Genomic DNA, 22,581 nt, shown 5'->3' with positions numbered 1-22,581 from the left:
AGTTGAAATCTCGTCCTGGCGGCACCGCCCCCGGGCTGACCGCCCCCAGCCCCCGCTCCGCTCCCCGCCGGGGCCGCAGCCATTGCGGGGCAGGGCCCGAGCCCAGCGCCCGCACCGGAGGCTCCGGGTGCAGCAGCGCCCGGTACCGCCATTTACCGGATCCGGCGGGTTTTGAGCGAAACGCCGCCAGGCCCCGGTGCCGCCGGGGGCCGAGGGCAGCACCGCAGCGCCCGGGGCTGCCACCCCCCCGGGACCGGCCTCCCGGTAAAGCCGCCGCCGCCCAGCGCGCCCCCCGGGCCTGAGCTCGGGCTCCGTTTCCCGGCGCTGAAGCCGCGGCCGCCGCAGCCCGGTGGCGTTTGCACGAGCTGCAGCGACACGCGAAGGCGGCGCCGCGACACGGAGCCCCCGGGGACACGGGCTGCGGAGCGGCCCCGGTGCCACCGCCGCCCCGGGGATGCTGTGAACGGGGACAGCGCCCATCCCGCCGCTCCCCGGATCGGGGTTCGGCTCATGACTTGGACTGAGCTCATTCATTCCCCAAAATGTCACCACGGGCACACACGGTGCTTGTCCCCTTCCCACCACACAGTCTCCAAAAACCCCCAAAAGCTCCCATTTCATCCAGACACAACCGCACCCCCGCAGTGACCAGGGGACCAAAAGCCGCCCGGGAAGCAGGGGGACACTGGACAAGGCTGTCCCCAAAGCTGCTGTCCCCAGGCCACATGGACCTGGGACAAACCCACCAGGCGCTTGGGGTTTAAAGCACGTGGAAGGTAAAGAAAAACCTCACTCTGGGTTAAAGTGGCTGCGTCCAGCAGGGCTGGTGGCACTGCCGGGGACTCGTGGCCACAGCCGTGTACCAAAAATGAGGGGATGTTTTCTGATTCACATTTTTCCCCTCCCAAGCCAGGGCAGCGATTTTCTCAGCCTTGAGCTGGATGCCAGCAGCTCGCGGGGTGAAACTGATGCCCAGCAGCGGGATGCAGTGGTTTGAAATACAGATCAGGGCTTGAAAAACCCACCTGTCCCAATCCTGGTGCAGGAGCAGCTCAGGACCAACCCCCCGTACTGATGCTGACAGACCTGACCTAAGGTACCCGAAAACCTGCACGCCCAGCCCAGCGCAGGAGCCGGTGTTTGTAAGGATGGTGAACGGGTCTGCCCCTCGTACACCCTCTGCACAAAGAGCTTTAGCAGCTTTATGACCCAAAAGGGACCGTGCGAGTCCAGCCGAGCGGCTCCGCTGTGCCCGAGAAGTCCCTCTGTCCATTAAAAACAGGACCTGGCCCCGAGCAGTGTGAAACTCGCCTTGGTGCGGACGCCTGCGTTTTAAGTCAAGCTTTTTGAAGTTTAAGCCAAAAGGGTTTAACAACAAGCCCGGCCCTTTGAGCTTTTTTTGGCCCTAATCTTAATGCACTGGGAGGTGGAAGGACCCAGACGCCTCAGAAAATCCCGGCTTTCCATGGGTGGTTTGAACAACCAAGGTGCAATTAAACCTCCCTGAGCGCAGGGCTTTGTCTCCGGGTTTGTCTGCTCCCGTTGTCACCTGCGGGGTCAGCACCGATTCCGTCCCGCTGTTCCCGAGGACAGTGTTCCCCACCCCATGTGTGACCTGTGTGACCGTCACCACAGCACACACGGGCTCCAGCTCTGCTGTTCGGAATTAACTTCCCCTCCTTCACCTACAATCAGCAGAACACGTCCGCAGCGAAGCACCGTCAGGGAAGACACCACTTCGATGGCATTGTGAGCTGGCCGGAGCTGCTTTTGGGAAATATCTTTATAGTTCAAAAAACAACTTATTAAGAGAACTAGAAACGCGTTTCCCCTGCAATCCAAGCCCTGCGGAAGCGCAGCTGGGCCCTTCGCGTTTTCCCACCTACAAAAGCCCCGCACCACCTCAACCTGGTGCTGTCTGCGCTGCACAAGTTTCAGACACGAAGATTAAAGATGTCACATCAGTTCAATGACACCCTAAACCCCTTTCTAGCCTTCCGCACGGCGTTTACACACGAGACTCTCCAACACAGCGTCAGAGTTTTCCGAGAACACTTAGAGGTACAAGGGGTAATTAATTTGTCACCATAATAATGGTTATAACTACATGTGGTTGAACTCAAACTTGCCGTGCCGGAAACAGGTTGTGATCCGTAAATCTTCAGCGATGCTGCTGAAGAAATGGTCCCTCACACTCCGTGTCGCAGAAGCATCATCTCTGATGGTAACTCCGTGAGCTCCAGCCAGGCCTGTGTTCCAAATCCTCCTTCCCTAAGCGAGAAGATGCACCAACCGCGCCGGGATCTGCTTTGGCGGCTGAAGACAGGAGCCAGGGTTTTGAAAAAAAAAGATATTTTATTGGAACTTATCTGAACATCAGATATACCTGGTGTTGGTTAGCAAGAACCGTTTGTACATTTGATATTGATGGTGCCAAAAACCCAAACAGCGACTGACTGGATGAGATGGAAATTAAAATAAAATAAAGTGTTGGAGGGGTTAAAATGGGAACAGAAAGCAGAAAAATCAGCCAGTCTAAGATTCAGTGAAGGCAAAATATTTCCTGATAAAACAGAATCCGTTTACAAAATATAAATTTTGTAAGAAAAACGCGGCGAGGGAAAGAGAGACGGGAAAGGAAATATAAAGATGAGCAGGACAGAGATGCAGAAGCTTACACTGCCCAAATGGCATTAAAACCGAGCTAGTAACCTCACCAGAGAAATGAAACGTGCTGGAATCAACCGCGCCGCGGGGCTGAGCGGGAACGGCGCCGAGCGCCGCGCCGGGTTATTCCCGGGGAGCCGAGCTGCCCCACATCGGGCGGCGGGCAAGGAAACAGACGCGGCAGACGGAGATCCCGAGAGCTCGACGGGCGCCCGGCCATCGCGTCCCCGGCCCTGGTTGGGCTGACGCGGGGAGGCGAGGGCTCCGGGACGCCCGGCGCCTGCTCCTGCGACCGATGCGGGCGGGCGGAGGGGGAAAACATTGAAAAATCTACATCTATTTGAAAACAAGAGCATGCAAAACAGGCCCCCGGGGGAAACCTGCGCTGTTCCCTTTCGGAGAAACTGGCCGAATGGTCTGGACTGGGCCGCAGCCGCCTCGGGGTTGTGGCTGCGCAGGGCGGCGCTGCGCTGCAGCACAATGAAATTCGGGTGCGAAAGCCGTCAGGAAAATCATTGTGGAGCTGCTTTCCAGGGCATCCGAGGCCTCTAAGACTGAAAAACATCAACCAGCAGTCTGTACATTTTGGGTTTTTTTGGTGCAGTACAAATGGAATCGAGTTGCTGCTTCTCCACCGTCAGTAAAGCCTCAGATTTCAGAGCAGAGGGAGAGATGAAACAAACTTGTTTTGGGCACCTACTGGTAACAAAACTGTGTCCCTGCGTAACTCTCTGCCGTCCCTCAGGAAGTGGAAAGCACATGTTTAGGTAGTGTAAGCCTTTTTCCTTTTATTTAGAATACCCTCTTGGTTTAAACAATATTCCCCCCCCCAGATACAAAGTTCGGCCAGTAAAGATTACATGGAAACTGGAACACGCATCGTCTGGAATACAAGATGCACCGGATGAGGAAGTTTAAAAACTTTCCGAGTGAAAAGTAGAACAAAGAGGAAAAAACCAAAAAAAAAACATAAAATAAAGAAGAAAAAGTCTCCTAACATTTTCCCAAAGGTTTCACTCTCCTGTCACACACACTCTCCAAATGACAGCTAGCAAATTCAACTCTGCGAAAAGAAAACAGAGCCACGTCAATCGAGAGGAGAGAAAAACGAGCCTCGGGGACACAAACCGCACCTTGGCCTGGAGGAGCGACAGGTCCGGGGCGGCTGCGAGCGCCGGCTCAGCCGCCACTCACCTATGTCAACTTCTTGGCTTTGTTGTAGAGCGAATCCACTACTTTGCTCATGTTCTGAATAGTCTCGAGGGCGGCTTCGTACGTTTTGTCTACGGGGGGTTCGTCGAAGATGATCAGGACTCCCTCGCCTTGGTCAAGGATGCCTGTGGAGACAGAGAGCGGGAAGTTCGGGGTTTAGCCAGATGAGGGGTCGGCTGTGCGGGGTTTGGAAGGGGGTTGTGTGTTGGGTTGCACTGGTTGGCTGGTTTTTGTCTGGCAGCAGCTTTTCCCCAAAAAGAGAACCAAAAGAAGCCTGAGAAGCCACCCTGGGGACGCTCACGCCTGCACGTTCCCTACAGCCGCCTTCCTCCTGCGGCCCCTCGCACAACGCTAAAGCAACTAAACAAAATAAGCCATTTTATGTCACTATTTCCAGGTGCCACTGCAGCTGGGTTCTGTAATTTCTGAGCTGTTCTCTAACCAAGACGCTTCTTCTAGCCGTTCGTCTTGCTCAGCTGGATCAAGAGGCCTTTCTAGATGGACATCAGGGACAACGTAAAGGAGAACAGAGCTGTTTTCTTGAGGGCTTGTTGGAGGAGCAGCCTCCTGTGGTCCCAGAGAAACCTGAATGATCGACTGTGCTGTGTGGGTGCTCACGCCAACGCACAAAATGCTCTTGATGTAAATTATGAGGGCAAGGTGAGCACAGGCTCCAGTGAGCTCCACGGCAGGAGAGTGGGCACAACTGACCTTGGGTGCAGCTGCAGCAATTAAGGGTTTAAATGTGGTTCCTGATTTGTGAGAAATTAAGCCTCTAACTTAATGAAGGTAAATGGAAGGAGCAATAGAATCATAGGATTGTTTTGGTTGGAAAAGACCCTCAAGATCATCGACTCCAACCATTACCCCTGGCACTGCCCCATGTCCTGAGAACCTCATGTCCGTCTGTCCAGCCCTCCAGGGATGGTGACTCCAGCACTGCCCTGGGCAGCCTGTTCCAATGCCCCACAGCCCTTTGGGGAAGAAATTGTTCCCACATCCAACCTCAACCTCCCCTGGCGCAACTTGAGGCCGTTTCCTCTGCTCCTGGCGCTTGTTCCTGGGGAGCAGAGCCCGACCCCCCTGGCTCCAAGCTCCTTTCAGGCAGTTCAGAGATCAGAAGGTCTCCCCTCAGCTCCTGTTCTCCAGCTGAACCCCCAGGTCCCTCAGCCGCTCCATCACACTTGTGCTCCAGCCCCTCACCAGCTCCGTTCCCTTCTCTCCACTCGCTCCAGCACCTCAAGGGTTTTCTTGGTGTGAGGGGCCCAAAAGCGACCCCAGGATTCAAGGTTTGGCCTCCCCAGTGCCCAGCACAGGGGGAACAGGAACAACCTTTGTGACAACAGAGTCACAAATGAACCCACGGCTCAGAACTGAGTGCCCATTAACCTGCATCTCTGCCATCTGAAGCAGAGCAGAGCGGTCTAAGGATGGCACTTGGGTTTGTCCACAGCTCCCTTACACACGACCTTGGCAGCAAGGCAGGACTGACGGACACAGAGACTCACCATGAAACTTCTTGTCCAGTATCATCTGTGACAGTTTCCTTTCTACCTGAGCCTGAAATTGAAGCAGAAAAATTAAAAGTCTCATGGAAATACATATAAAGAAACGCAAATGTTACCACTCTACACTCAACAACCCTGCCGGGATACAAGCACTGCTTAAAAGCAGCTATTTTATCACCGAACATAACGTCAGAACAGATCTCTTCTTGCACAATACTTGATACTACCATACGCTTTCGACGACATCGGGCTGCAGCTTTTAATGATGAGAGCAGCGGGACGTTCCGCAGAGGACACTGTACCTGTTGTTACACAGGCACCGCTTGTTAGGGGACAGGGAGCACCTGCCTTGGGTCAGCAAATATTCATCAAGTGCTGGGCAAGCTCAGCACCAAGCTGAGCTCCCGCCCTGCGCCAGGATGGAGGAGTGGGCTCCTCTCCTGCTCTTCAAACAGGACACAGAGCTGCGAAACAGCTTTTACTCAAACTATTAAGCATGTGTTAAACATCCAGGGCTAGTCTAGGAACAGACTGCACAGAGATGATGTAACGACCATAAAGGCTGAGCTCAGGACAGCTCCAAACCTCTGTGTCTTAACAGCAGCACAGGACAAAAACACTTTGGGATGCAACTGGCTGGAGACTGCAGGGGATTTTCCTAAAACTTAATCACGGTGGGATTATCTGTAAAGCAGTTATTGCAACAGTCGATGTGCCATACGCATCCCTAATGAAACTTCAAAGTGATTAGCTGGGTCCCGGATCTTAAGGGGTCTAGGGAAGATTCCTCTGGGCACACTCACAAGGATTAAATGTGGGTCAATGGGGAAGATTTTGCTGGTCACGACATGAGCCGTTACTGCAGCAGAGGAAAATCTGTCTGCAATAAAAAGCAAGTGCTAACACAGGGAGTAAAAAGCCATTCGGCCTCAATTCCTTTGCCCTCTTGAGACGTGTCACTGATTTCTAGTGATGTTCTTACCTTGGAGAGCTTGATGAGGCTGGATATGTGTTCAATCTATAAGAGAGACCAAGAGAGCTCAGTAAATCGTTAGCTGCACTGCTGACACACAACAACACGGAACAGCTCGAGGGCCTGTAAACGCTCTGGCCCAAAAACCTCCAATGGCTTCGTCCACTTTGCAACTCCATCATATCCAATTTTAACTGAAGATGGACGGGACACCTAAAACCATTTCACTCTTAAACATGAAATAACAGTTCTTCTCCAATATTATGGCAGCTTCACCCACACCCTGTCAAAGCCATTAAAAGTCAAACACTGTTACCTTCAGCGTTAAAAGCACGTCCACCTTTCAGCGTGTGTAAGAGAGATGGATGGAAAGGGCAATGACCCTGGAATGGGCCTTTCCAAAGCTCCCCTCAGCCCCCTCATCATTTTCCAGCTCAAAACGATGAACCCTGAGCTCTGGGAGTGCTGAGCAGCTCTGAGTAAGAAATATTCTGCACAGGAACGTGTCCCTCACCCACCAGCAGCAGGGGACAGAGGTAGCAGCGCGTTGTCGTGCCTGCTGGAAACATTTACCTGTACTCTGGAGAAGGGTTCGATGACTCTGATCAGATTCTGTTCCAATAAGTTATCATAGAGCTTGGCCAAGTGAGTGTTTATGATGGGGTCGTCCCTGAGCTCCACCTTATAGTCTGTCAGAGCCTGCGGAAAACACGGTGGGAAGAAATAATCCAGGTAGCAACAGCTTTCCTGTCCTCAAGGCCAGCAGGAAACAGTGTTCCCTCCCTGCCCAGCAAAGCGTCAGTGGTTAATCCCATCCCATAATTCAGCTAAAAGGCTGGGAGGTCACGAAAGCCAAGCAGCCTTTTGAGCACGGTGTAGAAAGCGACTTCCACGCTCGCACCCCGGAGCTTTGCAAGCCAGAATCTCCGGTTTACACTCAGGAAACAGCACGACAGGATTGTTCCCTGTTCCTCCCTGTTATCTCTGTGGTGTTGCTGAACCCAGGAAAACTTTTCAGAAGATACACATCCCACCGAACAGCACTAAAAGTACAGGAAACTGCTGCTGAGTTTGCTCTCCAAAAAAAGGAAAGAACGAGTTTCAAGCAAGCTGTTACGCCCCAGGCTGCGAAAACCAAAGTGGTTGATTACTGTGGGGTATTTGCTTGAGGTACTATTGTTTTCTAGGAATGTTTCTATGGTTTCCTGCTGTGGGATGTAGCAGCTCCTACAGCTTTCCAAAAGTGGCATTTTGTCCAGCCAGGCCCCGTTTTCTGTCTCCTGACTCACCTTTTCAAAATCTGCCAGCGATCGGTTCTTACTGGCCTGCGCCACACATTTTAGTGCTTCTGTCTGCGGAGAAAGAAAACGGGAGCAGGTTATTTTTCTGGATTGTCCTCTCGGTGCCATTACACCAGCTGCGCAGGACACTGAAAACGTGCTCAAGCAGCAAAGCTGGAATGTTCCTTTTGGTATTAAAGCCCCGTCAGTGTTACTGCCACGCAGGCAGAGTCACAACAGCTGCAGGACACAGCATGAAATCGGCTTCACAGAAACAAAGCAGGTTTGGGAATACCAGCTGCAGCTCCTAGCAGGTTGGGAGCAAATTTGATATCATTCTTAAGGAAAGCACTAATTTTGGCACTCGCTTAACGAACGTGGCCGTTTTCAGCCCTTAGGCTGCATTTCTGCCCTTCGCTGCCTCTGCTGAGACGTGGAAGCGTGACAGAAGTCCACGGTTTCCACAGCTGCTGTCAGAACTTGCGATCGCTGCTGTCCCGGGAGCACAGGGCAGGGAACAGCTGAGATTTCCTCGGCATACGCTGCTCTCAAAGGAGCCTCCAACCCCGCTGCTGATTGCGGGAGGAGGATGAAGCCGGAGCAGGGCTGCCCTTGGCGATTCGGCAGGGACAGCGCAGGGATATCCCCACTTCAGACTCTTTTTTACACACATCTGCTCACTGACCTCTGCTAAACAGCTTCCCCCATCCTCTGTGAGGTAGGTATTAGCTCCTGCAGCAAAATAAACAGCTGGCTGGCCAAAGCCAGCGGTTAAGCCCAGCTCAGACCCTGGCACGCTTGGCTTTTGGCCCTGTACTTCATATAAACATCCCTGCATTGAATATGGGGGCGGCATTTACAGACTGGCAAGTTAACATGAGAATAAACAGTTGATTTAACAACTCCCCAGCTGCTCAGCTTCCACCTTACACTCAACGAGGTCTCAAGCTGCGCAGCCACGCTGCTATGAATGGATTTTCAGGACTCGCTACATCACCAGCAAAAACAACCAATAACTCAGGTTTAAATACATCAGCCGAGCAGCTGACGAGGGCTGAGACATGGGGCATTGGGCAATTAGTAGCTCATCAAGGAAGCAGGGAGGAGAAAAACTAGAAATTGAAGCGAGCAGACCAGATTCTCAGGTGGTGAAAGTCGCTGTGTTCCCTTTGAAGGCAATTGATTTATCATAATTACTTAAGTTTAATCAGTTCTGGATCTCGTTCGGGATGCTCAGAAGTGAAGGGTATTTTGGCATAAAAAGACCAAAGTGTTTGACAAAAAGAATAACACAATAATAGGAAGACAGAAAGGATTATGTTTCGATACCTGTCTCCCCGCATACCGCAGAGCAAGCTTTCCACTCACTAACGCTTGCACGTCTTCTGGGCTAGAGACGGAGGGAAGAGAGCATTTATTCAACAATAGCATCATATTAAATCTAAGCATACCTCAAAAATTCCCAATTGATAGTAATATTGTATCAGAACCATTGATTAAGTCATAAATAAAGACAAACAGCAAAGCTTGTCTGCTCAAGTTCTTTCACTAGTTTAGAGTCTTATAAACAAAAAGCCTTTCCCATTTAACTATCAGACTTTAACTTCGCAGAACCATTTGCCACGTACATGTTCAGCATGATTTTGCACAGCAACATGTATTTCAGCGCAGTGATGGCTTTGGGGTTGTCAATTGAATCGTAGCCCTCAAACGCCTCGTAAAAATACGAATAGGCTGTTTTCCAGTCCTTCTCTTCTGCTGCGTGGATAATACCTGTTGAGAGGAACAAACAGGCGGACATTAGAGTTAATTCTGAACACGACTGGAAGAGGACAGAACAATTTGGTTGCCCAGTGCTTTATCTTGTGCTTGAGTGAAGGGAAACCTTTCATTCTGCACCTCTCTTATCTCTAGCAGAAGAACATCCATACCCTCTCTTAAAAAGACACGTTAAGACAGACAAGTTCAGGGCACTTCGGGTAAGTGCCTCCAAACTAGGTCAGGAACAACGTCGCAGTAACATTAACACAGTGTAATGAATCATAGAATCATTTTGGTTACAACAGACCCTCAGGATCATCAAGTCTAACCTTAACCCAACTCTAGCACTACCCCATGTCCCTAAAAACCTCGTCTAAATGCCTTTTAAACCCCTCCAGGGATGGTGACTCCACCACCGCCCTGGGCAGCCTGTTCCAATGCCCCACAGCCCTTTCCGGGGAGAATTTTTTCCTAATATCCAATCTAAACCTCCCCTGGTGCAACTTGAGGCCGTTTCTTCTTGTCCTACCACCTGCTACTTGGGAGGGAAAAAACAGCCCCCTCCATGCTCCAACCTCCTTTTGGACATTTGTAGACAGCTGCAGTTCTAGGGAGGTTACAGACCCTCCATCACCGGATATTTTCCAAAATGGGCTGAAAAAACATGTGTCAGGAGCAATGTAATTATAGCTGATCCCGCCTCGAGGCAGCTGGGCAGACTGGTAGGTATCCTGAGGTCCCACCTACCATCATTTTCTATGATTCACTCCAGAAAGAACAAATATCAGTCGACTGACACATCATGACGAGTCCTAGTTTCCCCCTTTTCCTGCAGGGCTTTACCTGACTGCATGTCTAACGCTGCTTGCAGCTTGGGCGGGCAGTAGATTGCGTTGGCTGTGGTCCGGGCAGAGGTTAAGGCTGCTCTTGCTTTTGGCAGGTTGCTCAGGGCATGGTAAGTCTTGCTTTCTAACAGCTGCACTTCCACCAGCAGTGCCTTGTCGTCCATCTTTTTCAGTTCCCGAAGAAGCTGGGAGCCTGGTAGTGGGGAAGAACGAGAACCTTTGTAACCCACGCTGAATTTTCTAGCAGCGACTACACAAACCAAGCGTTTTCAGACACCCCTCTCCCCCCACAGCAGTATGGGGTTTGAGGAAGGGATGCCAGGCTTACACAACCTGTTCTTCCATGAAGAAATAAAGAAGAAATAATAGGTTGGTGCCAATCCACAGTTGGAGAGGAATGAACCAGTTTTGTGTTAGAGGTAGAAGTGAGAATACCTGGGTACATGGATGTGTCTCTGCCACCTCATCGCGGGCAGCAGACACCCAGCAGAAAGTCAAAGATGGGTTGTACAGGTTGGATGGTCAACTCCGGTGCCTCATCCCCAGGTGACAATGGGATATATCACTCAGAGAGCTCTGAGCAAATCTGAAATACTGCCTGCTCCTGCCCTGCTCCCCTAGGCTGAGACCTGAGGATTTTCAAGCAACCCTTAAGGATATGGGATGCAGAAGAAATGTTTTAAGCACAAGACATCTCCAGATCAAGTTTAGGAGTTAGGAATGGCCAGCCTAAGAAATGCCGAGATTAACTGTCACATTAAAGCCTTGTGAGAATGGAAAGCGCCAGCCTTAGAGGAAACTTTTCCCCTTCTTTCTTCCCGCTTCTGACTAAAAAGCTAATTTAGGGCACGCAGAGATGCAAACCTCATCTTTACCGACTCAGACGCTGAAACTGCATCACCAGGTGGAAGAGAACGGACCCTCCCTGGAAACACCCCGCACAGACTCTGTTTGTGCCGACTCCCCGCGGCCGCGGACGGAAACACTCACACACAACGCTGACGGCTCGGCAGAGCTTCCAGAAAGGCTGTGCTCTAGGTCCAGGCCTTCCCTACGCTGTACCACCATCATTAGTTAACTTAATTAAGCATAGCTTTGGAGTGTGGACTCTGACCAGCTTAAACCCGAGTTCATTACATATCTGTATGTAAACTAATTCTAACTTGATAGGGAATTCCATGTATCAGAGCACTTAGCTTGCTGTTCTGATCAGATAGAAGTCACACAAGGTGACTCGGACATGACACATGCTCCTGTCACCAGGCTGTAAGGAGTTACGGGTCCCCGGTGAGGTGTCAGCAGGTGAGCGCTCCTGCCCATGTCAGCGCAGCCGTCCCTGGCCCCGCACGCACCCACGCTGAGCAAATCCCCCTTTGCCAGCTTAAACCTCGTCTTACATCACCGCAGCCATCTGCAAAACGAGCGTTTGTAAAGCACCAAAGGGAGCGGGGCCACGGACAATGACCTGATTTACCCTGCTCTGTGGCAGAGGAGAGTTCAGATGGTCAATTACCATATCTCAGGTGGTACAGAAGCAAATTCTTAAGGCCTTTACACTACTTCATCTCAAATAATTACATCCTTAGAGGTTTGCCACTTCCTGGTGTTACTGTTGCTTTTACTGGGGCCGTATTTGAGCAAACTGAAGAAAGCTGGTTTCCCCCTTTGACCTCTCTGACCACAGCACTACACTATATATGTCCCACCAGCAGCAAACCTGACGCCATTCAACCAGATCCAGCTCCGCTGCTTCCAAAATCATTTGAAATGAACAAGCGGTAAGAACAGAGACCTCTTAAAGCTTTTATCGCCGAGCTATAAGCAAAAGGTGGCAGATCTGGTACAGCACTGAGAAATGAGTGCCCAAATCCTACAAAACTTATCAAGGAACATGACGTAGTTGACCATCTTTGTAGCTGACCATCTCTCTCGTTAGGCTCAAGACTAACTAAGGAACTAGCCCCACCTAGTGGGAGACTCACCCAGCTGCAGTGCTTCTTGGTACCTCTTGGTATCGAAGTATAAAGAGACCAGCCTCGCCTGGAGAACAGAAAAGGAACTGCTGTGAGGAAAGCCAGAGAAATGGGGTACAGATTTATGTCGTAAAATGAAACTTTATACTCTTATCTGCACAGACTTCACTACATTCATTTGTATGGTCTAGTTCTGCAAGATCTACCGCTTGGAAGATCAGGTGTAAACACGGTGAGTAAAATCCTGCCTATTCACGAAGCGTCGCTAACCTTAGTGTCACCGCTATCGTCTGTCCGTTCCACGTATAAAAACGTAGACAACACACTACAAGTTCTCTACCTTTATAGGTATTTAATCTGATAAAGGGAAGACATTATCACACAGATTTGGGATCCACAGCGTAACGTACCTCCAGGGCCTGGCGTAGGAAAGTCCGCTTCTCTGATTTGGCCCATTCGATACACTCTAAACACAGGTCAACCTTAAAGGGAGCAGAAAGAAATTGGTGAAGCCTTCTGCTGCCCCTCTTTGAAACAGCAGCATGCTTCAATCATTTCACAGTATCACAGTATGTTTGGGATTGGAAGGGACCTCAAAAGATCATCTAGTCCAATCCCCCTGCTGGAGCAGGAACACCCAGGTGAGGTCGCACAGGAACATGTCCAGGCGGGTTGGAATGTCTGCAGAGAAGGAGACTCCACAACCTCCCTGGGCAGCCTGGGCCAGGCTCTGCCACCCTTACTGAGAAGAAGTTTCTTCTCAAATTTAAGTGGAACCTCTTGTGTTCCAGCTTGATCCCATTACCCCTTGTCCTATCATTGTTTGCCACTGAGAAGAGCCTGGCTCCATCCTCATGGCACTCACCCTTTATATATTTATAAACATTAATGAGGTCCCCCCTTAGTCTCCTCTTCTCCAAACTAAAGAGCCCCAGCTCCCTCAGCCTTTCTTCATAAGGGAGATGCTCCACTCACTAATCATCTTTGTTGCCCTACGCTGGACCCTCTCCAGCAGTTCCCTGTTCTTCTGGAACTGAGGGGCCCAGAACTGGACAAAATATTCCAGATGTGGTCTCACCAGGGTGGAGTAGAGGGGAAGGAGAACCTCTCTCGATCTACTAGCCACCCCCTTTCTAATACACCCCAGGATGCCATTGGCCTTCCTGGCCACAAGGGCCCAGTGCTGGCTCATGGTCATCCTGTTGTCCACCAGGACCCCCCAGGTCCCTTTCCCCTACACTGCTCTCTAATATGTAATTTCCCAACCTATACTGGAACCTGGGGTTGTTCCTGCCCAGATGCAGGACTCTACACTTTCCCTTGTTAAATTTCATCAGGTTATTCCCTGCCCAACTCTCCATCCTGTCCAGGTCTCTGGATGGCAGCACAGCTTCCAGTGTCAGCCACTCCTCCCAGCTTGGTGTCATCAGCAAACTTGCTGATAGTACACTCTATTCCCTCATCTAAATCGTTAATGAATATATTGAATAATATTGGCCCCAGTACTGCCCCCTGAGGCACTGCACTGGATACTGGCCTCCAACTAGACCCCGCACCATTGACTACCACTCTCTGGCTTCTCTCCTTAAGCCAGTTTGCAACCCACCTCACTACTCTATTGTCTACACGACACCTCCTCAACTGAGCTGTGAGGATGCTGTGGGAGACTGTGTCAAAGGCTTTACTGAAGTCAAGTTCCTACAAAGCAACAAAAATACAACAAAGCCTGAATCTCCACAATGTATTTTAAGGATATAAGTCATTGCTGTCCAAAGAGCAGCATTGCTAAACATCAAATTAGCTTTAATGAGCCCAGAAATTAGCAATCGTCATTAGTGTCTGCCCCAAATGGATCTGAGCGACACACTTAATTTAATATTGCTGGGTAAAGAACAGCTCAACATCAAGCTTAATGAGTGAAAGTTGAGCAACTTCTCTTTACGGACTGGCTGGTAACTACACACCATACACTTTAACCTCCCCAGAGCTTAAACTCACAGAAATGTTGCACGGAATGATATAAACCAGCTAAATTTGTGCTACATATTTACACATTCTATTCCCTAGATTAACCTTCTGCACTTTGTAACAATGTTCACAGTATTATAGTACTTAAGATACAAATTGCAAGAGAAAGTCGAGTTCAGAAGGTAAGTTTAGTTTAAGCTTCAACTGTCACAGAAAAACTCCAGACCACCTTCTTCGACTGCTTTTCTAATGCATTTGGCTTCCAAGAACGTTTTCTGACCACCAGGGACAATCCTCCCACACTGGAATACGCATAAAGATTTGGTTTCCAAAGTTTCACTGCTGAAATCCTAACAGGGGCTCTTAACCAGCTGCGTTTTGGTTCGAAATAAAAACATCTGGGTACATGAGAACTGATCCTGCCTCAGGGTAAGGGATGGACTGAAAGGCTTTGAGGTCCCTGTCAGCGTGTTTTGCACCATTTCATTGAGCCATAAAGAAAAATATACTTTAAATTGCTCTAGAAAGGAAACCAGAATACATGTGTTTTAGGGCCTAAAGGACCATGTGTGTCCTTTAGCAGAATAAAGCACCAGAGGTGTTGAGCTCCAGTATTTATAACCAAGTCACTAAGTGACACTGGATGTTTTATCTACCGCTTCAAAGCAAAGGGACCCGTATTTTTAAGACTGCTGAGATTCCCTTGATGAATAAAGCAGCCACGTTCCACCCCAATTAGCAGAGGGTGTCGATTAAGTACTGGCTAACATGTGCAAGAAGTCATCCTGAGGTGCTAGGAACAGCTTTTCCCAAAGACCTCCGGCCCACAGCTCTTTCTGGAGCGGCTCTGGAGTTGTCCCACACTGCGGGACTTGGCAGCTCCTCGTCGCTGCTCATTAAACAGGGACGTTTAATGAAAAGCCATTATGAAGTCGCAATTTATCGCACTCCAGCGATAGCTGGAGCAGGAGGAGCTGGAGGAATCTCTGATTTCAGTGCTTTACTGGACTCCTGGGAGTTTTATTAATCCAAGTTACAGCGAGGAAGAAAACGTCCCTCTCAACATTTCTGAGGCGCTGAAAGTATTCGGGATTACAGCACCTCACAGGTGTCATAACTCCATAAGGTTTTGGGTTCAGCTTCTGAATACGCTTCAAAGTGAATGTTTGGACTGACCAGACCACATTTCCATCACTGTTACTCCAAGTTCTTCCCCTGCTGTAAAACGCCACTTTTTGGGATTGCATCCAATTGTCACTTATTTCAAGTTACCTTTAGAAAAAGGTTGAAGCTGCTCGTTTACTCCTGACCCCTTTAGCAGTTCCCTTCTCACCTGCACATCCCACCCGCTTCCCTGAACCTCCTGCGTCAGAGGGACAAAAGACGTTGTTTGTCACCATTTACAGGCTGTAATTTGCCGGTCGCTGTGTGTACCATGTTAAACCACAGGTCAGCACCACTTCTAAGTGGCTCCTCACCGCTTCTGAGTTGCTACTGTGCTTCTCCCGTCCCCAAATAACCAACAATTCATGTGCATAGAAGAGGAAAAGAAGAAAAACAACCATATTCTACGGAGCTAATGAGAATGGAGTAAATCCCAACTGGGGGCTACCTGAGACCGAACTGATTTTCTAGTGGAAAAGTTCACCTGCTGGAAGTTATTTATACCTGATAGTTGCAAAATGTTTTCCACTCCCACTTCAGGAGTAACTTTTATATCCCACCAACTCCTGAACAGCCCTGGAACACTCATTCCTCTCCCTATGTCATCCCCTTCCGCTGGACCGAGCTCCCCACAACAGGTACAGCACCTCTCGTATCCAACACTAAACTACTAATGCTTTACACCTAACAGCAAGCAACACACATCGGAGCAAAATGCCCAGTTCCTCCCAACCTGCAGCAGGATGCGGCTTGCAGAAAAGCGTGGTTATGAGTGAATTTGATTATCTAATGTTTTATTAATAGAACGTATCCAAATGCATTAAATGAGTGTTTCCTGGCATGAATAATTCTTCAGTGTGAAGCAAAGTAGTTCAGATAGATTTTGGGGAACAGATTATCGCTGAAATGTGAGTCTCACCTCCTGTCCCGTTGCTGCCTCCATATCAAGGAAGAGATCGAGCAGAGAGCGGACTAAGCGCGCTGCCTTGGCTTTGCTGATGGAGTTCAAGAAGGGCCGAACGTACTTCAGAAGTCCTCCCAGCTCTGCGGAAAAACAAAACCAAGAAACAAATTATGAAATACAACCCCACAGCCAAAAGTTACACCGTGTCTGGAGCACCTAACACAGCAGGATTTATTACCCCAAACATTTTATAAGCAGCCTCTCAACATCATTTACAGGCAAAGGGTGATAAACGTCACCTGAAGGAACGTCGACGGGCAAAGGCAGCTCTGGGCTCCAGCCGTACCGCAGCGAACGGTTCCCGTTACTCCAGTTCACCCAATTATAACCCCATTTGTAACTACGCTTGCCTCAGGCATGTTTTTAAAACGTTAAGCATCTGCTAAATGCTTTGAGATTTTGCTATAAAACGGGCAGTGGAGTTTATAGTTTAAGTATGTTTTTATTAACTCACAGTTTGATGTTTTAATCTGCCGTACCTTACCAGGCCTAGAAAAGCAGATACACCCCGCACTCCACTGCTGGAAAAATGACATTTAACAACATTACCTAATTAGATCTTACCTGACTTAACAGGATTTCTGTTTCTACTGTCACAGAGTCAGGGGAAGATGACACTTTCAGCAGAAGTATCGGTACTGACTCATGAAGTAGCGGGGTCATACACTGAAATCATGGCTTATTTGCCCCAAACTTTTAATTCTTACACAAATGTCAGCTAAATCTCCTACTGCCGTGTTTACAAGATTTGACAATTAAAAAAAAACACAACAGAAAAACCACAACAACCACCCCACACTCATAATGAGTATTTCAATATGAAGAGAGAAGGAAGGCAGGGAAGGGAGAAGGAGGGAGGGAAGGGAGAAGGGAGGCAGGGAAGGGAGAAGGGAGGCAGGGAAGGGAGAAGGGAGGCAGGGAAGGGAGAAGGGAGGCAGGGAAGGGAGAAGGGAGGCAGGGAAGGGAGAAGGGAGGCAGGGAAGGGAGAAGGGAGGCAGGGAAGGGAGAAGGGAGGCAGGGAAGGGAGAAGGGAGGCAGGGAAGGGAGAAGGGAGGCAGGGAAGGGAGAAGGGAGGCAGGGAAGGGAGAAGGGAGGCAGGGAAGGGAGAAGGGAGGCAGGGAAGGGAGAAGGGAGGCAGGGAAGGGAGAAGGGAGGCAGGGAAGGGAGAAGGAGGCAGGGAAGGGAGAAGGGAGGCAGGGAAGGGAGAAGGGAGGCAGGGAAGGGAGAAGGGAGGCAGGGAAGGGAGAAGGGAGGCAGGGAAGGGAGAAGGGAGGCAGGGAAGGGAGAAGGGAGGCAGGGAAGGGAGAGACTTCAGTACTTATCTTTCCACTGACTTGTTCAACAGTTGCCTGGGAATTCACTCGAAAGCAGATTTGAACTCAACGACTAGAATACATCTGCGCATTTTGTAAACTCCACAATTAGACATGCAAGCTCAAAGTTCCCATATAAAATTCTCTTTCCTACCGGTGTAACTGTCAACTATTTTTAGGATATTTTTTTAAATGAATGCAATGCTTGGTAAAGGGGTGTGATTGACAGCCCTGGAGAAGTGATGAGCAGCAGCTCTGGAAAATGAAGTCTGCTGCTCACCCCACAAGCTGACATGCCAGGCACCTCAATTCCTGATTCGAGTTATTCCACTCCTCTAGTTTTAATCAATGCTATAAAAATCTAGAACCACCCTAAAAAAACAATAATTAATCTACTAGTTCAATCCTTAATCTCTACCAAGGGTCATTTGTATTATTGGGGTTTTTTTTGTGCCATAGTTCACTAGGGGTTAGTCCTCAAAAACTACAGGTTTGCTTCACACTCTCAGTACAACCGTCAGAACTTTCAAACCCCACCCAAAAGCTCATTTTTAACCCAAGCTGCAGCTCAGACTCTTCACCTCTGAGAAGTCATCGCTTGCAAGTGGCCAACGAGCCGCTGCAACAACCTTGAATCCACCCAAGAAATCCCACCAGCTCCAACTCAAACGTGAGCAGCAAGAGATCCATTTCACTCAGGCCAGAAAATGCAGAGTTTCTGTAATTTCCTCATTAGGTTAAGCAGCAGAAGACAGTTGCTCTGTAGTTTAGTGTTCCCTTTAACACGTTTCACATTCGTTCTTTCATAAACCTGGTTTTGATGAGTTAACGTGGTCATTTTCAATCACTTCGCCTTCCTCTTAGAAAAAAACCAACTCTATTAGCCAACCACCCTCTGAGAATACACTGCAGCTCTTCATACTCATCTAAGACTTGGGTTTAAACCCCAAATCACTCCAAGCTCCACACCAGGCATCTAATAACTCTTCTCTTACTTATGCACACCAGCAGCATGTCCACACATTTCCTTGGGGAGACTCTGATGATGATTTCCCCCTTTTTTAACCCAAACGTGCATCTTCCTCAGTGTGGGAGCAAAGGCACGTTCGGTTATCTCCCCACAAGCACCCACCAAGTCCAACATAGATACTTAGACCTGAATTAATTGACTTGAGGTCCTGCAATTTCAATTAGAGAAACAGGCGCTTTTACCGCAGGCTTCATGTGTCCTGCTCTCAATTCTCACCGTTGGAAAAGGCGAATTGTGTGCTGGAAGGGTTTCTTTTTCTCCACTGACTCTAAAGCAGGTCACGGTAGATCAGAGGTGGACACACATAGTTGGGGGACATGAACAGCACCTTTTTTTCCAGCCCTGCTCTAAGGGCAAGAAATCACCTGTGTCACGAGCTCTGCTCAACCACAAATGGCAGCAGGATCAGCGCCCTGAATGCTCAAACACACACAGATGCGGGTTCAACAGCCAACTCAAAATAGATGTTTATAGAGACTGGATAGTAGGACAAGTGTGCATTTTGGAATAACTATAAAACTGATCTCGATCAGCCGCTGGCTGAGACATCACACTGCCGTACACAAACCACTCGCACGTGAGGTCTGGCGCCCCATCACATCTCAGTTTGATTAAACCTTCTGCTGGCTTGTGTTCCCCAAACAGCTCCAGACTTAAGAGCACATGCATCTCACTTCTCATTCTGAATATTGCTGTGCACAGCCAGAAAACACCAGGGTTATCCCACAGCAAACTGTGCCACGGACAGGACGGTTTTCATATGGACATGGTGGATCAGCTCCTCCAAATGCTCGAGGTGAGAGCTGCTCCAGAGAAGCAGGATAAGAAACAAAACTAAACCACTGAGTCCAAAATAACAAACACATGAACACAGAACACACGAACAAATTCAACTCAGAAATCACTGAGCAGAGATCTTTGCTTCTGTCCTTTCACACGTTCACAATAGGACGACTGTCAAGTCTCGCTCTTGTGAGGAGCTGGGCGAGGATTTTCTGATGTCACGTTTCAGCACATCAATCAATTAATGGAGAAAGGAGCTGCTGCTGAGAAAGGACTTTTTGAGACAAATTTTGCAATTTGAAATACGGCTCCGAGATTAACAAAAACAAAACACAAGAAGCTTCTCATCTCAAACATGACAACAGAAACTTTAGTCACTGGTCCTAAAATGGCCACGCATCAAAGGGTCATAAACCAAACTGCCCAATGCATCAGCAATTGTTTGGAATACTGGGCCAAGTGACACGCAGTTAATATTTTATGTTGTTTATCCAGTTTTTTAGTTTCTGTCCTGCCTCTGAGGGGACATTTCCTGCCAAAAACTGCTTTTACTTCTATCCCATTAGGAGACTAAACTCAATTGAACGCATGTATTTCTCACCCATCCTCAGTTACTCAGTTCAGACTCACCTTCTGCCTGCCCGGTCTTGGCCAAAAGCGACCCCAGCTCCAGGATGCTCTGCTCTTTGACCTGCACCGCTTCTTCATCGTTTTCCTGGACATCGCGTTTCACTAGGAAAGAGCACACAAGTTACCTTTAAAGCTATTCAGTCACAAGATAATCATTACCAGTCAGCTCCGGGAAAGGCACCAAAATAAAGTAACTGTTGTAACAGGCAATAGTGAATTCAGCCGGGCCTGTGAGATCTGGGAAGCAGATTATGTGGAAAGTTTAAACTTATAGTGAGCGCTTTAATCCAGCTGACAGACACTCATTAATTTCAAGTTGGAGCACGCAGTGAAGTTTGGAAGCAGCCTCATTAAGCTTGTCCAGCTGTTCAAGTTTCATTTAACAAACGCCACCACACAACAGACCCTCTCCTGCTGAAGCCACGAAACCAAATAAAACTGATTTAATGGGATTTCCAAGGCTGGGTGTTCTGGAAGTGGGATTTCTGATGTTTGTCGCTTTGTGTATTAAGCTGCAATCCTGTCACACCCAAGAGCTGGGTATATGTCTGCTCCCTTCGCTCAGGTGTCACAGGTGCTCTGTCCCACACTAAACTCCGACAACTGATCCCTCCCTGTGGGTACCAACGTCTTCAAACAACCTACAGCACCAAACCTGTGTTCACGCAACATCCTCTCACATAAGCTGTCCACAAAACAACACACTTTCTTCCTGCCACTTGCTACTACATAAATATCAACCTCCAGCATCCCTTACGCAGGTAATTTCCTCCAACATCCACACAAACAAAGCCAAAATTCACTGCCCAGCTCCAACAGAGGGAACCGAAACCCTCCGCGCTGCCCCTGAGCGCAGGCTGCAGCTTCCAGCCCCCATAATTTAACACGCACTGTGTCAAAACCAAAGGAACTTTGCTCTCAAGCAGAAAAGCATCAGGACAACGCTCCCCGGGCTGCTCCGGCTCACAGCGACCAGCACCACGAGCTGTTTGTCCCTCCTGACCCAGCCCGACCCCACGGGATGTTGTTGGTGTGTTGACAGGCTTGAGCAAACCAGCTGCTAATTAACCAGAGAAACACCGAGCGGGACGAGCAACTTTTAAAGCGCGTATGGCAATCCCGATTTCAACATCGCACACAAACACCAAGAAATATTTACACAGCGGGGTGACAGCGGGTCAGAAATCACCATGAATTAGAAGAATTGAGAATTAGTGTTTGATACAGCAGTTTCTGAGGCAGCTCCTCTCCCTGTGCCCCAACGCTCACATAATGAGGGACGCCTGCATCTTGTCTACAAACCGCTTTATAGCACCGACATCTCGGCACCACTAAACTTGCTGATCCTTGTGGGTCCCTCCCAACTCGGGACATTCTGTGATTCTACAAAACACCCGAGACAGCCCGACAAGGTAACGGCTGCAAACAAGAAGTTAAACAAGCAGAAGTTAAAACCCCAGGCACAGCATACACAAAAACACCTCAAAACTTTCCGCGCAGCGCTGAGAAGGTGATTTGAACAGCGGGTGTATTTGGGGGTCATAAGGTGAAATGACACTTCCAGCGGTTTCCTCACCCTTCAGCACACCCAGACCCAGCACAGCCCCAAGCCCCCGGGAGCGAACAGCCGGTCCGGGCAGAGTCCTGCCCGCTGCCCCCGCCAGCCCCGGGGCCGCCCCCGGGCAGAGCGGCCGCTCCGACCCGCGGGCTCCGCTGCCCGGCTCGGGGGTCCCCGGCAGCGCGGGCCCGCGGGCTCTCCCGGTCAGCGGTGCGGCGGCAGGAGCCGCGGTGCTGAGCGGGCCGGGCCGGGCCCAGGCCTCGCTCCCGCCGGCTCGCACGGTGAGTCAGCAGCCGGCGGCGCTGGCGGGCGGGAGGCGGCGGCGGGCGGGCGGGGGCGGCCGGCGGGGCGGGGGCGGCTGGCGGCGGCTCACCTATGGAGTGCAGGATGCCGATGGAGGCCTCGCGGTCGGTGGAGAGCAGGGACTGCGCACGCTGGAACTCCAGCACCGCCGCCGCCGCCATCTTAGCGCTGCCTCACTCCCCTCACTGCCAGCCCGGAAGCGGCCGGCGGGGGCGCCACGCCCCTTCCGGGGGACCCCGGGGCATGACGGGAGTCGTAGTCCTGGTGCGGAGGGAGTGAGAAGGGGCAGGGAGGGGGCGTGGCTAAGACAAGGGCGGGAGCGGTAAAGGGGCGTGGCGCGGGGGAGGGCGCGTGGTCCGGCCGAGCACGTGGCAGCGTGGGGAGAACGGGGGGCCGGGCTGAGCCAGCGCTGGGCCCTTGTGGCCAGGAAGCCAATGGTACCTGGGGTGGGTTAGAAGGGGGTGGTCAGTAGGTCAGAGAGGTTCTCCTGCCCCTCTGCTCTGCCCTGGGGAGACCACACCTGGAATCTTGTGTCCAGCTGTGGCCCCTCAGTTCCAGCAGGACAGGGAACTGCTGCAGAGAGTCCAGCGCAGCCACCAAGATGCTGAAGGGAGTGGAGCATCTCCCGTGTGAGGAAAGGCTGAGGGAG

General features: G+C 50.2%; 1 protein-coding gene across 2 annotated transcripts; it reads right to left on the bottom strand.

The window, feature by feature from the left end:
- Positions 1-1,765: 1,765 nt before the first annotated feature.
- On the bottom strand, positions 1,766-22,193 carry PSMD11 (proteasome 26S subunit, non-ATPase 11). 2 transcript variants are annotated; one of them, XM_065039823.1, is made up of 14 exons: positions 22,003-22,193; positions 20,072-20,173; positions 16,271-16,395; positions 12,630-12,701; positions 12,229-12,286; positions 10,245-10,439; positions 9,269-9,413; positions 8,970-9,030; positions 7,650-7,712; positions 6,934-7,059; positions 6,370-6,405; positions 5,388-5,439; positions 3,862-4,004; positions 1,766-2,316 (listed from the first exon to the last, which is right to left on the bottom strand). In XM_065039823.1, the coding sequence occupies exons 1-13, from the start codon at positions 22,091-22,093 to the stop codon at positions 3,862-3,864; spliced, it is 1,269 nt and encodes a 422-aa protein (XP_064895895.1). In that variant the 5' UTR covers positions 22,094-22,193; the 3' UTR covers positions 1,766-2,316. The 2 variants fall into 2 exon arrangements, with proteins under 2 accessions (XP_064895895.1, XP_064895894.1); XM_065039822.1 differs by lacking the exon at positions 1,766-2,316 and adding an exon at positions 3,430-3,730.
- Between the last annotated feature and the right edge of the window lie 388 nt (positions 22,194-22,581).

Source organism: Columba livia, chromosome 23, assembly GCF_036013475.1.
Source record: "Columba livia isolate bColLiv1 breed racing homer chromosome 23, bColLiv1.pat.W.v2, whole genome shotgun sequence".
NCBI lineage: Eukaryota > Metazoa > Chordata > Aves > Columbiformes > Columbidae > Columba > Columba livia.
This window is presented reverse-complemented; position numbering and strand designations above follow the sequence as displayed.